Here is a 15,342-nt window from a genome sequence, read left to right on the forward strand (position 1 = left end):
AATATCCTGCTTTGTAGTCCTGCATTAGGGATGTAACGATATGAACATTTCATATCACGGTTATTGTGACCAAAATTGTTGACTGTGCTTAAAGTACTTAAACACTAAAATCTTTTAAGCAGGTTTTATTTAAAACTATTTTTAAACACACAATATACTTTCATTGGCAAAATGAATATTAAATATTGTTCTGGCTACTTAAGAGACTTATTTGTTTTTATGTTAGAGTGTTTGATTATGATCTTCTTCTGTTTTATTTTTAAAGGTATTTTAAGTGTTTTTCAATTGTTAAAAAAAAATAAGCTAGCATGTTTCTTCAGAAAAATGAGCAATATCACCGTACCTGGAGTTTATCAAAGTGTTATCAATCATAGTTTTACAATCATTTAAATTTAAAACGCTTATACTAACCGTCGAGAGTTATACCGCGGTTTATCAATATACCGTTTTATTGTTACATTCTTAATTTATACTTCATTCTCAAACTACCCCGCATAAGCACACGTCTTGCTAGTAGTACTGACCTCAAGTACGTTAATATGTGTTTATAAGGGCCAACAGGTAGAGCCTGTATTTGTGCCTTATGAACTTGATGCTCTTCCTCCTTTAATACAAACCCCGTTTCCATATGAGTTGGGTAATTGTGTTAGATGTAAATATAAACGGAATACAATCATTTGTAAATCCTTTTCATCCCATATTCAGTTGAATATGCTACAAAGACAACATATTTGATGTTCAAACTCATAAACTTTATTATTTTTTTGCAAATAATAATTAACTTAGAATTTCATGGCTGCAACACGTGCCAAAGTAGTTGGGAAAGGGCATGTTCACCACTGTGTTACATCACCTTTTCTTTTAACAACACTCAATAAAGGTTTGGGAACTGAGGAAACTAAGTGTTGAAGCTTTGAAAGTGGAATTCTTTCCCATTCTTGTTTTATGTAGAGCTTCAGTCCTTCAACAGTCCGGGGTCTCCGCTGTCGTATTTTACGCTTCATAATGCACCACACATTTTCCATGGGAGACAGGCCTGGACTGCAGGCGGGCCAGGAAAGTACCCGCACTCTTTTTTTTACGAAGCCACACTGTTGTAACACGTGCTGAATGTGGCTTGGCATTGTCTTGCTGAAATAAGTAGGGGCGTCCATGAAAAAGACGACGCTTAGATGGCAGCATTTGTTGTTCCAAAACCTGTATGTACCTTTCAGCATTAATGGTGCCTTCACAGATGTGTAAGTTACCCATGCCTTGGGCACTAATGCACCCCCATACCATCACACATGCTGGCTTTTACACTTTGTGTCGATAACAGTCTGGATGGTTCGCTTCCCGTTTGGTCCGGATGACACCGTGTCGAGTATTTCCAAAAACAATTTGAAATGTGGACTTGTCAGACCACAGAACACTTTTCCACTTTGCATCAGTCCATCTTAGATGATCTCGGGCCCAGAGAAGCCGGCAGCGTTTCTGGATGTTGTTGATAAATGGCTTTCGCTTTGCATAGCAGAGCTTTAACTTGCACTTACAGATGAAGCGATGAACTGTATTTAGTGACAGTGGTTTTCTGAAGTGTTCCTGAGCCCATGTGGTGATATCCTTTAGAGATTGATGTCTGTTTTTGATACAGTGCTGTCTGAGGGATGGAAGGTCACGGTCATTCAATGTTGGTTTCCGGCCATGCCGCTTACGTGGAGTGATTTCTCCAGATTCTCTGAACCTTTTGATGATATTATGGAGCGTAGATGTTGAAATCTCTAAATTTCTTGCAATTGCACTTTGAGAAAGGTTGTTCTTAAACTGTTGTGGACAAAGGGGTGTACCTCACCCCATCCTTTCTTGTGAAAGACTGAGCATTTTTTGGGAAGCTGCTTTTATACCCAATCATGGCACCCACCTGTTCCCAATTAGCCTGCACACCTGTGGGATGTTCCAAATAAGTGTTTGATGAGGATTCCTCAACTTTATCAGTATTTATTGCCACCTTTCCCAACTTCTTTGTCCCTTGTTGCTGGCATCAAATTCTAAAGTTAATGATTATTTGCACAAAAAATAAAGTTTATGTGTTTGAACATCAAATATGTTGTCTTTGTAGCATATTCAACTGAATATGGCTTGAAAAGGATTTGCAAATCATTGTATTCTGTTTATATTTACATCTAACACAATTTCCCAACTCATATGGAAACAGGGTTTTTAGTTGTGTTCTAGTTTTATTGTTTTATGTGGAACATTTTTCACTGTTTGCTAATCAACTCTGTGTGTGTGTGTGTGTGTGTGTGTGTGTGTGTGTGTGTGTGTGTGTGTGTGTGTGTGTGTGTGTGTGTGTGTGTGTGTGTGTGTGTGTGTGTGTGTTTGTGTGTGTGTGTGTGTGTGTGTGTGTGTTTTAGGAGGCCCACAAGATGGTGAGAGAGGCCAACATCAAACAGGCCCATGCTGAGAAGCAGCTGAAAGAAGCTTTGGACAAGGTGAGCACATCCAATAAATATCAACTAATGAATGATTTTTTTGAAGATGAGAGCAAATCATGAAGTTTATTGGTGATTATTTGGTGCTATTAAATAAATGAGCGCTTCGTCTCCTTTTTCTCAGATCGATGTCCTCCAAGCAGAGGTGCAGGCCCTAAAGACTCTCGTTCTTTCCTCCCCGACGTCGCCTGTCGGCGAACTTCCTCTTGTGGGCGCAGGGGGGAAGACTCCATTCAGAAAGGGCCACAGCAGGAACAAGAGCACCTCTTCTGCCATCTTGGGAACGCAACCCGACCCTTCGGCCACGCAGCCCATTGTACGCGAGTGTCGAGAGGTCAGCGAGTGGATCCTGAGGTCTGGAAGTTACTGGAGGTCACATGACTGTCTCTGCACGTGCAGGCGGACCCTCAGCTCTTCACAGAGTTCAAGGCCTGGAAGGAGGAGCCCACGCTGGACCGCTGCTGCTGCTTCCTGGAGCGCGTTTACCGTGAGGACATCTACCCGTGCCTCACCTTCAGCAAGAGCGAGGTACTGATACACAAACTTCCTTCAGGGTAGAGCTGGGCGATATGGCCTTTTTTTAATATCTCCATATTTTTAGGCCATATCACGATACACCATATGTATCTTCATATTTTGCCATAGCCTTGAATGAACACTTGATGCATATAATCACAGCAGTAGGATGATTCTATGTATTTAAACATTCTTCTTCATACTGCATTAATATACAGTTGTGATCAATATTATTCATCCACACACAATTTTGGTGTTTTAGCAAATTGGACATTTATTCCGTATTTTGTTTATAATCATATCAAATAAAGATGTGTCAAATAGACAAATGCAGCTTGAATTACAGCATATTTTGTAACATACCAAACAGTGTCATTTCTCTTAATATCTCATTGACAAAATTATTCAACCCCTTGAAGATCATAACTCCTAAGAACATAATTTGAATAAGGTCTTTTCAATCAGGTGTTGAAAACACCTGTAGATGTGATTAGAACCATAACGAGCAACAATTAAACTGATTGAAAAAGACTGTGACGCTCAGCTTCTTGTAGATGGTCAGTGGTGTATTTGCAACATGGTGAAGTCCAGGGAGTGGTCAAAGAAGTCAAGAGAGGAGGTAATTTCTCTTCATAAGAAAGGATATGGATATAAGAAAATAGCAAAGACATTACACATTCCAAGAGACACAGTTGGGAGCATAATTTGCAAGTTTAAAGCTAAAGGCACAGTGGAAACACTACCTGGGCGTGGTAGAAAGAGGATGCTGTGTGCAACTGCTGTCCAGTATTTGAAGCGTACAGTGGTGAAAAACCCCCGGGTAACAGCTGAGGAACTACAACAGTACATTGCAGAGGGGGGAACGCAGGTTTCGTCCCAGACAATAAGGCGCGCACTACGAGATGAAGGCCTCCATGCCGGAACTCCAAGGCGCACCCCACTTCTGACTACCAGGCACAAGAAAATAGACTCCAGTATGCCAAAAATCATCTGGACAAACCCCAAAGGTTTTGGGAAACTGTTCTATGGAGTGATGAGACAAAAGTGGAACTCTTTGGGCCTATGAATCAACGTTATGTCTGGAGGAGAAAAAATTAAGCATACAAAGAGAAGAACACCTTGCCTACTGTTAAGCATGGTGGGGGTCAATCATGCTCTGGGGCTGTTTCTCTGCCTCAGGTACCGGGAATCTCCAGCACGTTCAAGGCATTATGAATTCTATTTCCTAGCAGGATATATTAGCTGCAAATGTCATGAAGTCAGTGAGGAAGCTGAGGCTTGGGAGACATTGGACCTTCCAACAGGACAAGGATCCCAAGCATACCTCCAAATCAACATCAGAGTGGTTGCAGAAGAAGGGCTGGAAGACTCTGGAGTGGCCAGACCTAAATCCTCTAGAAAAGCTGTGATGGGACTTGAAGAAGGCAGTTGCAGCACACAAGCCCAAGAATATGAATGAACTGGAGGCCTTTGCCCAAGAGGAATGGGCTAAAATACTGTAGATGCTTGCAAGAAGCTTATGTATCACCTTTGAAGGATGTCATTACTGTTCTACTAAGTACTAAAGATGCATGGAACTAGGGGGTTGAATCATTTTGTCAATGAGATATTAAGAAAAATGTCCTTTTTTGGTATTTTGTAAAATACAGTGTTACAATTTAAGTTGCATTTGTCTATTTGACACATCTTTATTTGACATGACTATAAACATAATACAAAATAAATGTCCAACTTGCTAAGACACCAAAATTGTGTGGGGGTTGAATAATTTTGATCGCAACTGTATGCTACTTTTAAACTTTCATGCAGAGAGGGAAATCACAACTAAGTCAATTGACCCAAACTGTATTTATTAAACATTTATTAAGCAGTGGCACAAACATTCATGTCATTTCCAAAACAGAAAGTGCAAGATTGTCAGAGACATTTTAAAACAAGCTATGAGTGCACTTTTGTGCATGATGTCACTAAGATGACATATCAAAACAACACTAAATTAAAGTGCACTTTTTGTACAGAACGCCACTACAATAGTTTAAAACAAATATAGTGCACTTTTGTGCATGATGTCACACAAGATATTTCAATAAGTGTCAAATAAAAATGAGCTGCATGATAGGATATCAAATCACTTTGTGGTAGTTTCCTGCTGACGTTATCTCCTTAAGTTGTTGACTATTTCTCTCATACGGTGTTGATGTGGAAATGGTTGCCTCGGCATTTTGTTGGTGTGGCACCGAATGGAGATGTTGACATGTGGAGTAAACACTCTTCATTCTCTAGCACAGTGGTTCTCAAATGGGGGTACGCCTACCCTTTGGGGTACTTGAAGGTATGCCAAGGGGTATGTGAGATTTTTTTTAAATATTCTAAAAATAGCAACAATTCAATAATCCTTTATAAATATATTTATTGAGTAATACTTCAACAAAATATGAATGTAAGTTCATAAAGTGTGAAAAGAAATGCAACAATGCAATATTCAGTGTTGACAGCTGGATTTTTTGTGGGCATGTTCCGTAAATATTGATGTTAAAAAGAAATGTGTAGGATTAAGTTGATGAATCCAGATGGATCTCTATTACAATCCTCAAAGAGGGCACTTTAAGTTGATGATTACTTCTATGTGGAGAAATCTACATTTATAATTAAATCACTTGTTTATTGTTCAACAAGTTTTTACTTATTTTCATATCTTTTTTTCCAAATAGTTGAAGAAAGACCACTACAAATGAGCAATATTTGTCACTGTTATACAATTTAATAAATCAGAAACTGATGACATAGTGCTGTATTTTACTTATTCTCTTTTTTTTCAAGAAAAAATGCTTTGCCCTGATTAGGGGGTACTTGAATTAAAAAAGCATTTTTTCAACCAAAAATGCTTTGCTCTGATTAGGGGCTACTTGAATTAAAAACATGTTCAGAGGGGGTACATCACTGAAAAAGGTTGAGAACCACTGCTCTAGCAGGTGAATTTTCAAATAATGCTACATATTAGCAGTAATGCTACTTTTTGTAGCAACACTTTTGTCCCACGCTTGACAAATTACGGTTGTCTGCTCGACATCTTCCCACTTGAAGCCAAACCACCGCCAGACGATGGACCTCTGCTGTTTTTCTTGGGAATTAATTCTTCCTTCATTTCTTACCAGATTGGCACCTTCTTTCTCTCGTATTACCACTCGCAACACAGCTAATGTTACACATGCTGCTACCTCTCTGCTCCGCGAGGTTGTATACGTATGTGACGAATGTAAGAAGGTGCGCTTGCTGTCTGTGGAAAGGAGAGACACCAAAGAGTGGGAGGAGCCTGTAGTGTAATGCCAGCAGCTAAAAGCAACTGCGCGAGAACGTATACTCCAATATCACCATAGTCATTTTCTATATCGCACAGAGACAAACCCGCGATATATGGAGTATATCGACATATCGCCCAGCCCTACTTGAGGGCAAGGTCACAGGAAGTCCTTCACTCACTCCTGACTGTCCCTCCCTCCGCTCAGCTGGGGTCATCCATCCTGGAAGCTGTGGAGCAGAACACGCTCAGTGTGGAGCCGGTCGGATTCCAGCCGCTGCCCGTAGTCAAAGCCTCGGCCGTGGAGTGTGGTGGACCAAAGTGAGAGAACACACACAAACACACACACACTCAGACCCTCACTTCCTCGCCAATTAACCTTTCATGCCCATCTCGCCTCGCTTTTCTTCCCAGCGGGCAAATGCCTGAGCTCGTCACGTAAGTTTAACTGTCTGTAGCTCTTCCCCCCCACCTATCTTTTGCTCCGCCCTCTTTGTCCTAAGTCAAGAATTAGCACAGATCTGAGAAGATGAACCTTCATCCATTTTTATTTTCCTTCCTGCCTTCCAGACTGTAGAACTGTAGGAATGTGTTGTTGCTGCTGCTGTTTGTACCACAATAGAGTGTAAACAAGCACGTGTGTGTGTGTGTGTGTGTGTGTGTGTGTGTGTGTGTGTGTGTGTGTGTGTGTGTGTGTGTGTGTGTGTGTGTGTGTGTGTGACAGGAAGTGTGCCCTAAGCGGTCAGACCAAAACCTGCAAGCACAGAATCAAGTTTGGAGACTCGTCCAACTATTACTACGTGTCGCCGTACTGCAGATACAGAGTGAGTACTAATACTTGCTGGACAAAAGTGGCACCGCACACAAGCTGAGCCCTACAGATGTGAAATGTCCTTTTTCAAGCAAAGAAAATCTAAGAGCAGCACCATCGGCTAGTGCATGTTAGCAATAGTGGTTTAGAGCAGTGTTTTTCAACCACTGTGCCGTGGCGTGAGATACAGTCTGGTGTGACGCGGGAGAGTATGCAGTTACACCTACTTGGGTTAAAAATATTTTTTGCAAAGCAGTAATTATAGTCTGCAAATGATGTGTTTTTTGTTGAGTGTCTGTGCTGTCTAGAGCTCGGCAGAGTAACCATCTAATACCATACCATATCAGTAGGTGGCAGCTAGTCACCTACATCCCGGCATCTACAAATGCTTTGTAGATGTCGGGAACATGTTTTTTCATGATCACAATATTCAGACGACAGTGGGAGGCAGCGTGCAGGTAAAAAGGTGTCTAATGCTTAAACCAAAAATAAACAAAAGTTGAGTGCCCCTAAAAAAATCATTGCGGCTTAGGGAAGACTATGGAGAACAAAACTAAAATTGAACTGGCTACAAAAACAGGATGCTGGACGACAGCAAAGACTTACTGTGGAACAGAGACGGCGTCCACAAAGTACATCCCTACATGACATGACAATCAACAATGTCCACACAAAAAGAAATAGCAACAACTTAATTATTCTTTATTGCTAAAACAAAACAGGTGCAGGGTAATAGCGCTCAAAGGAAGACATGAAACTGCAACAGGAAAATGCCAACAAAACAGGAAAAGTCACCAAAAAAGGAGCGTGAGACAAGAAAACACCAAAAAAACCTCCAAATAAGTCAGGGCGTGATGTGACAGTGGTGACACTACACCTACTTTGAGACAAGAGCTATAGTGATGTATCGTTGTTTATTGGTTAAATTCATATCCAACAATTGCAACATGACTTTGTATTGTCTTTAAGTTTCATTTTTTAATAAATTATTATTATTATTGTTAAGGTTTATTTGAAATAGGGACAGATACAAAAAACATAGACATCTGAAACAGTTATCCAATGAATGCATCTTAGTGTTTGTAGCCAAAGCTCACTTACAACAACACAGATCTAACATCATTAAAACAGAAAAATAAAAATAATGCAAAATGAGTCGATAATAATGATAATAGAAATAATACAGACTAAGTGCAAACTATATAAAAGCCAATAATAATAATAATAACACAGACAAAGTGCAAACTAGATAAGAACCAATTAGTAAAAATTAGTAAAAACTAAACATGAGAACACGATTGTTGCTCAACTAGCCACCATTTTGTTTGTTTTTTGATAGTGACAAAAGCAGGTATACATTTCAAAGTGTCAGGAAAAGAGTTCCATAGTTGTGGTCCTTTTATTAAAATAGTCAGTCTGGGCAAAAGATGTTCTACGGAATGGAATGCAACAGTTGCCTTTTGACGTTGCTCGGGTGGTAGATCTGCTACCACTTTGCAGTCCGGTAAGTGCCTTGCAGAGCAGAGTTATTGAAGCATTTAAAAACCACTTTGACTGTATGTAACAAAATAAAATTGGTAAAACTTAAAATATTGTATTTGGTTAAAATTTGGCAATGATGATATTGTATACTTTTCTTGTCTAGGACTTTCAAGGCGCGGTTGCAAAGACACTCAATGGTCTTGCCTGATGACAGGTGTGCCTGGGACCATGTAGTTAAGCCATAAAATGTGTGTGAAAGAATCATTGAATTCCTAAAAATAAAAGCACAGCTGAGAGTTAAGCAGTTTCTTATAATCTTAAAACGGCTTAGGTTGGCCTTCAGGGTTTTACACATTTTCTTAATGTGACTATTCAAATTCAGCTGATAGTCTATGATTATGCCCAAATATTTGATTCTGCTGGTGGTGTGCCTCCCGATTTTTCAATGAAAAAAATGCAAAAATTTGGCTCAAAAAAGGTTGAAAAACCCTGGTTTAGCGTACCAGTAGAATTGAAAAAACAAGTTGACTTCATATGCTTAATTGTGTTTTATGTTTCATCTTAGTTTGTCTTATCCATTAAACCTTATCCAATTGTATTTACAATCTGCAAAGTACCAAACCCAAAAGCAGTGAAGTTGGCACCTTGTGTAAATAAATGGTAAATAAAAAGAGAATACAATGATTTGCAAATCCTTTTCAACATATTGAACATATCAACAATTGAATAGACTTCAAAGACAAGATCCTTAATGTTTGAACTAGAACACTTGATTTTGTTTACAATTACCTGGGATTTGATGCCTGCAACATGTTCCAAAAAAGTGGGCACACGTGGCAAAAAAGACTGAGAAATTTGAGGAATGCTCATCCAACACTTATTGGGAACACAGGTGAACAGGCTAATTGGGAACAGGTGGATGCCATGATTGGCTATAAAAGAAGCTTCCATAAAATGCTCAGTCATTCACAAACGAGGATGAGGTGAGGGTCACCACTTTGTCAACAAAAGCCTGAGCACATTATCCAACAGTTGTTCATATTGTTGTTACTCGTCGAGCGTTTGTTGGTCTGATGGATCCGTCGCATTTTGTGGCTTTTAATGCCTCACAATCAAACACTTTTATGTGAAAATCTGTTTAGTATTTTAACATAAAAGTGTTTGATTTTGAGGCATTAAAACACTGGCTGAGTGACAACAATATAAACGTTGCATGGAAAATTTCTCTACCAGTTTCTGCATCCCACAAGGATTCTTCTTTTGTGTCTCTGCCCCGGCAGTTTCCACACAAGGTTGCAACATTGTTTCTCAACACTGTCTGCTCTCATTTTCTCGCACATTTGACCCTCTGCTGTTCTGTGCGTGCGGTACACAGAACATCAATTTCCACACTTCTATTAGACCCAAACATCTTATATGTAATATAAATGTGTAGGGGGGTGTGGTTATTGAATATGTATTCTGATATACTCTATTTTTCGGATTATAAATCGCTCTGGAGTTTACGTCACTTCAGCTGAAAATGCATAATAAAGAAGGAAAAAAATATATATAAGTCGCACTGGAGTATAAGTCACGTTTTTTGGGGAAATTTATTTGACAAAAGCCAACAGCAAGAATAGACATTTGAAAGGCAATTTAAAATAAATACAGAATAGTGAAGAACAGGCTGAATAAGTGTAGGTTATATGAGGCATAAATAAGCAACTGCTATGTTAACCTAACATATTATGGTAAGAGTCATTCAAATAACTATAACATATAGAACAGGCTATACCTTTACCAAACTATCTCTCACTCCTAATCCATAAATCTTCTTCCTGGATGTTGCTTCTAAACAACTCTGCCAACTCCAAAGGTATCCACCGCTTCCTCTTGTCCTTTTCTGCTGCATATTTCACTACATCCAGCTCGTAATCTGCACTACATGATTTCCTTTTCAATGCCATTTTTCTTCAGCCCTTCTCACTTTTTATAGATTACCGCCAATGTTGAAATGATCCATTTTAATAACTACGGCAGTAACATATAGCATATAGCAGTTAGCATTCCATGACCCACAATGCACTTCTGCCATGACCCTCCCCCGCCAAATACTTATTGGTTGACGTGTGTGTGACGACTGCTGACATTTTCTTCGTCTCTTCCGCGAATGAGATAAATAATATTATTTGATATTTTACGTTAACATGTTAATAATGTCACACATAAGTTGCTCCTGAGTATATGTCGCACCCCCGGCCAAACCATGAAAAAAAATTAGACTTATAGTCCGAAAAATATGGTATGTTCTTCACAGAAAATGAGCCAAAGTCAGTGAGTCTCAGTTTGGAAAATTAAATAATTGGTAAATGGGTTGTACTGGTATGGCGCTTTTCTACCTTCAAATTACTCAAAGCACTCATTCACACACTGATGGAGGGAGCTGCCATGCAAGGCCCTAACCACGACCCATCAGGAGCAAGGGTGAAGTGTCTTGCTCAAGGACACAACGGACGTGACGAGGTTGGTAGAAGGTGGGGATTGAACCAGGAAACCTCAGGTTGCTGGCCACTCTTCCAACATCACCACGCCGTCCTTAATTAATTAAAGTCCTACTGAAAGCCACTACTAGCGACCACGCAGTCTGATAGTTTATATATCAATGATGAAATATTAACATTGCAACACATGCCAATACGGCCGCTTTAGCTTACTAAATTGCAATTTTAAATTTCCCGCAAAGTATCCTGTTGAAAACATTGCGGTATGATGACGCGTGTGATGTCGCGGTATGATGACACGTATGATGTCGCGGTATGATGACGCGTGTGATGACACGTGCGCGTGACGTCACAGATTGTAGCAGACAATTTATTCCTGCCCGAGCAAAGCTATGTTGTCGTCTGCTTTAATCGCACAATCACACAGTATTCTGGACATCTGTGTTGCTGAATCTTTTGCAATTTGTTCAATTAATGATGGAGACGTCAAAGAAGAAAGATGTATGTGGGAAGCGGTGTATTGCAGCTGCCTTTAGCAACACAAACACAGCCGGTATTTCCTTGTTTACATTCCCGAAGGTGAAGCTTTACTATGGAACAGAGAGGTCAAGCAAACACGGTTCCCGACCACATGTCAACCGGCAGTTTTCGGTGAGAAAATGGTGGTAATAAGTCAGCTCTTACTGTAGACATAAGCGTAGCTTGCGTCCTCTTGCAACTGCGGACTATTACCTCCTCCTACCGGAGACACTGGTGGTAACCACACCCGTGGCCACACCCCTCCGACTTTCAGGTACCATATAATCTCACTAAAACTCTAGTAACACAATAGGCAGACAAGAGATTTTCCAAAATTATCCCAGTAAATGTGTCTGATAACATCTGAATCGCTCACACTGTTCTCACCTTTTTTTTTCTTCTAGTCCTTCACTTTCACTTTCCTCATCCACGAATCTTTCATCCTCGCTCAAATTAATGGGGAAATCGTTGCTTTCTCGGACCGAATCGCTCTGGCTGCTGGTGGCCATGATTGTAAACAATGTTGAGATGTGAGGAGCTCCACAACCCGTGACGTCACGCGCACATCGTCTGCTACTTCCGGTACAGGCAAGGCTGTTTTATTAGCCACCAAAAGTCATGGATGTTCTCTACTAAATCCTTTCAGCAAAAATATGGCAATATGGGGAAATGATGAAGTATGACACATAGAATGGAGCTGCTATCCCCGTTTAAATAAGAACATCTCATTTCAGTAGGCCTTATAAATGTATCATTTTTCTTTTAATAAAAAACGAAAAGGGGTCCCACAGACCACATAAGGGTTAAGAACAACATTTCTCAACAAGCTATTGCAAGGAATTCAGGGATTTTACGAAATACAACACCACTCTTTTTCAATATTTTCAGGTGAATACAGTGTTGTTGTGTATCTGTATTCTTGGGACAGGGCTTCCATGCTTGCAGCAGGAAGAGGGAGGGATTGTAGAATGAGAGCAGCCACTGAGCAAGCAGCCCATCTTTTAAAAGTGGAGTATTGTGATTGTGCGTCCTCAGATCACGGCAGTGTGTAATTTCTTCACCTACATCCGTTACATCCACCAGGGACTGGTCAAGCAGCAGGACGGTAAATATATGTGGAACATCTAAACATGTTTAAGATGGACATATTGGAGCCGTCAGTGAGATGACAGTGCAGATGTTTGTTCAGCCGAGCAGATGTTCTGGGAGGTGATGCAGCTCCGCAGGGAGATGTCCTTGGCCAAGCTGGGCTTCTACAAAGACCAACTGTGACTCACGTCAGGAAGCCACGCCTCCTCCGCTGCGGAGCGCAACAGGATGGGCTTGTAGCCTTTGACCTTTGTTCAAACACTCCAGAATGAAAGCTCAGCGACCTTAGGCTGGGGACACTTTTATCTCCTGCAAACCTAACAAAAACCAACCCAAACTCGGTGGTACCTCACTTTTTCTTAGTAAATAGTTCCGTTAAAACCGAAATCGTAAGAAAACCAAAGCAATTTTTCCTTAATTAATCATGCATGTGTTCCACACAGCCAAAAACCGAATCACGCTGAAACTGAATGACACTAAAACCGAATCACGCTGAAACCGTATGATAATAAAACCGATTCATGCTAAAACTGATTCATACTGAAACCGAATGACACTAAATCCAAATCAAGCTGAAACCGAATAACATTAAAACCGAATGATACTAAAACCGATTCATGTTGAAACCGAATGACACTAGAACCGAATCACGCTGAAACTGAATGACACTAAAACTGAATCACGCTGAAACCGAATCAGGTTGAAACCAAATGATACTAAAACTGATTCATGCTGAAACCGAATGACGCTAATACGAATTCATGCTGAAAACAAGTCATACTGATATCAAATCCTACTAAAACCGGATCTCGCTGAAACCGTATGACACTAAAACCGATTCATGCTAAAACTGATTCATACTGAAACCGAATGACACTAAATCCAAATCAAGCTAAAACCGAATAACACTAAAACCAAATGATACTAAAACCGAATGATAGTAAAACCGATTCATGTTGAAACCGAATGACACTAGAACCGAATCACGCTGAAACTGAATGACACTAAAACTGAATCACGCTGAAACTGAATGACACTAAAACTGAATCACGCTGAAACCGAATGACACTAAAACTGATTCATGCTGAAACCGAATGACGCTAATACGAATTCATGCTGAAAACAAGTCATACTGATATCAAATCCTACTAAAACCGGATCTCGCTGAAACCGTATGACATTAAAAACGATTCATGTTAAAACTGATTCATACTGAAACCGAATGACACTAAATCCAAATCAAGCTGAAACCGAATAACACTAAAACCGAATGATACTAAAACCGAATGATAGTAAAACCGATTCATGTTGAAACCGAATGACACTAGAACCGAATCACGCTGAAACCGAATGACACTAAAACTGAATCACGTTGAAACCGAATGATACTAAAACTGATTCACGCTGAAACCAAAAGACTCTAAAATTGATTCATGCTGATACCGAATGACGCTAAAACGAATTCATGCTGAAAACAAGTCATACTGATATCAAATCGTACTAAAACCGGATCTCGCTGAAACGTAATCATGTGAAAACCAAATCATGCTCAAACTGAATCACACTAAAACCTGATCGGGTCAGACTGAAACCGAATCACACTGAAATGGAGTGATTCGAAAACCAAATTATGCTGAAACCGAATCACTCTCAAATGTAAACAAACTAAAACCGAATCATGCTGAAATGTAGTCATTTGAAAACCAAATCATGCTGAAACTGAATGACACTAAAACAGATTCATGCTGAAACTGAATGACACTCAAACAGATTCATGCTGAAACGGGTGTGCATGACAAGCGAGGTACCACCAAGCAACATATTCAAGCTTCCAAATAAGAAGATATATTTCCTGGTTTGGAAGTCTCCCTCCAACAGTGGCAATGTTTGTTTACAAACTATTATTTTCCTAGCAAATGTAAGTAGGACTTTGCAGCTGTGCACAATGAAAGTATGTTTAATAAGCTTTAGTTTCACTTTGTCATTTTTGCAAAGATAATCACATTGATGGCTTTGCTGTTCATTTATTTATTAAGAAGGAAAACATAGTAAATCTCTCACAAAACAATCAGCGCCCAAGAATATTTGCAGGTTGTTCATCCTCTTTTAGTTGATTGTGTGTGTGTGTGTACTTTCTATGAAGGCAATGTCACTCTCCCACTTTGTTTTAGTGCCTTTTTCTCTCACGAAGAATTAAATAAATAAGAAAAAAAAACAGCATTACATTGGCAAAGTCAACTTGCTCATTGGAGTCTTTTTTTCTAGTCAGTATAATCCAATTACTGTTATTATGGATATGAATAACAATAAAGTAATTGTTATATGTGATACATCTTTTTTTGTATTATTCTATAGAAAAAATGTCCACAACTTTTGCAACGAAGAGAAGCTTCTCCAGCGCCATCTAAGGATGACTTGGAGTAAGAACACGCTGTATTTTCACATAAGTCTGCTTCTCCAAACAAAAGCTGCTAGCGTGGCCACAGCCCCATGGCCAAGCCTGGCAAGATGAGTGCGATGATGACTGAGGAGAACAGGTTGACGGCGTTGTTGTCCAGGATGGGTTTTCCACTTATCCACTGCGTGCTGGTGGACTGGTAACTCACCACCTTCCCGATGTTGGAGTCGTAACCTGAGCAAAGACAGCAAGTGAGCGTGAGAGCATGATTGCTT

At 39.9% G+C, this 15,342-nt stretch overlaps 2 protein-coding genes across 9 annotated transcripts in view; one reads left to right on the forward strand and one right to left on the reverse strand.

The window, feature by feature from the left end:
* Positions 1–14,907, forward strand: part of rab3ip (RAB3A interacting protein (rabin3)) — a 27,746-nt gene extending 12,839 nt beyond the window's left edge. For 3 of the 6 annotated variants that reach the window (XM_061914343.1, XM_061914347.1, XM_061914344.1), the window contains 8 exons: positions 2,394–2,471; positions 2,596–2,805; positions 2,871–2,999; positions 6,494–6,606; positions 6,700–6,723; positions 7,010–7,109; positions 12,616–12,685; positions 12,770–14,907. In XM_061914343.1, coding sequence (XP_061770327.1) covers positions 2,394–2,471; positions 2,596–2,805; positions 2,871–2,999; positions 6,494–6,606; positions 6,700–6,723; positions 7,010–7,109; positions 12,616–12,685; positions 12,770–12,852 — 807 coding nt within the window. In that variant the 3' untranslated portion in view covers positions 12,853–14,907. The remainder of the gene's footprint in view (positions 1–2,393; positions 2,472–2,595; positions 2,806–2,870; positions 3,000–6,493; positions 6,607–6,699; positions 6,724–7,009; positions 7,110–12,615; positions 12,686–12,769) is intronic. The other 3 variants (XM_061914341.1, XM_061914345.1, XM_061914342.1) reach the window with 1 other exon arrangement.
* The window catches only part of tmem19 (transmembrane protein 19), a 21,747-nt gene continuing 21,082 nt past the window's right edge, over positions 14,678–15,342 (reverse strand). For all 3 annotated transcript variants that reach the window (XM_061914348.1, XM_061914350.1, XM_061914349.1), the window contains one exon: positions 14,678–15,301. In XM_061914348.1, coding sequence (XP_061770332.1) covers positions 15,141–15,301 — 161 coding nt within the window. In that variant the 3' untranslated portion in view covers positions 14,678–15,140. The remainder of the gene's footprint in view (positions 15,302–15,342) is intronic.

This window comes from Nerophis ophidion, linkage group LG10 (genome assembly GCF_033978795.1).
Source record: "Nerophis ophidion isolate RoL-2023_Sa linkage group LG10, RoL_Noph_v1.0, whole genome shotgun sequence".
Lineage (NCBI taxonomy): Eukaryota > Metazoa > Chordata > Actinopteri > Syngnathiformes > Syngnathidae > Nerophis > Nerophis ophidion.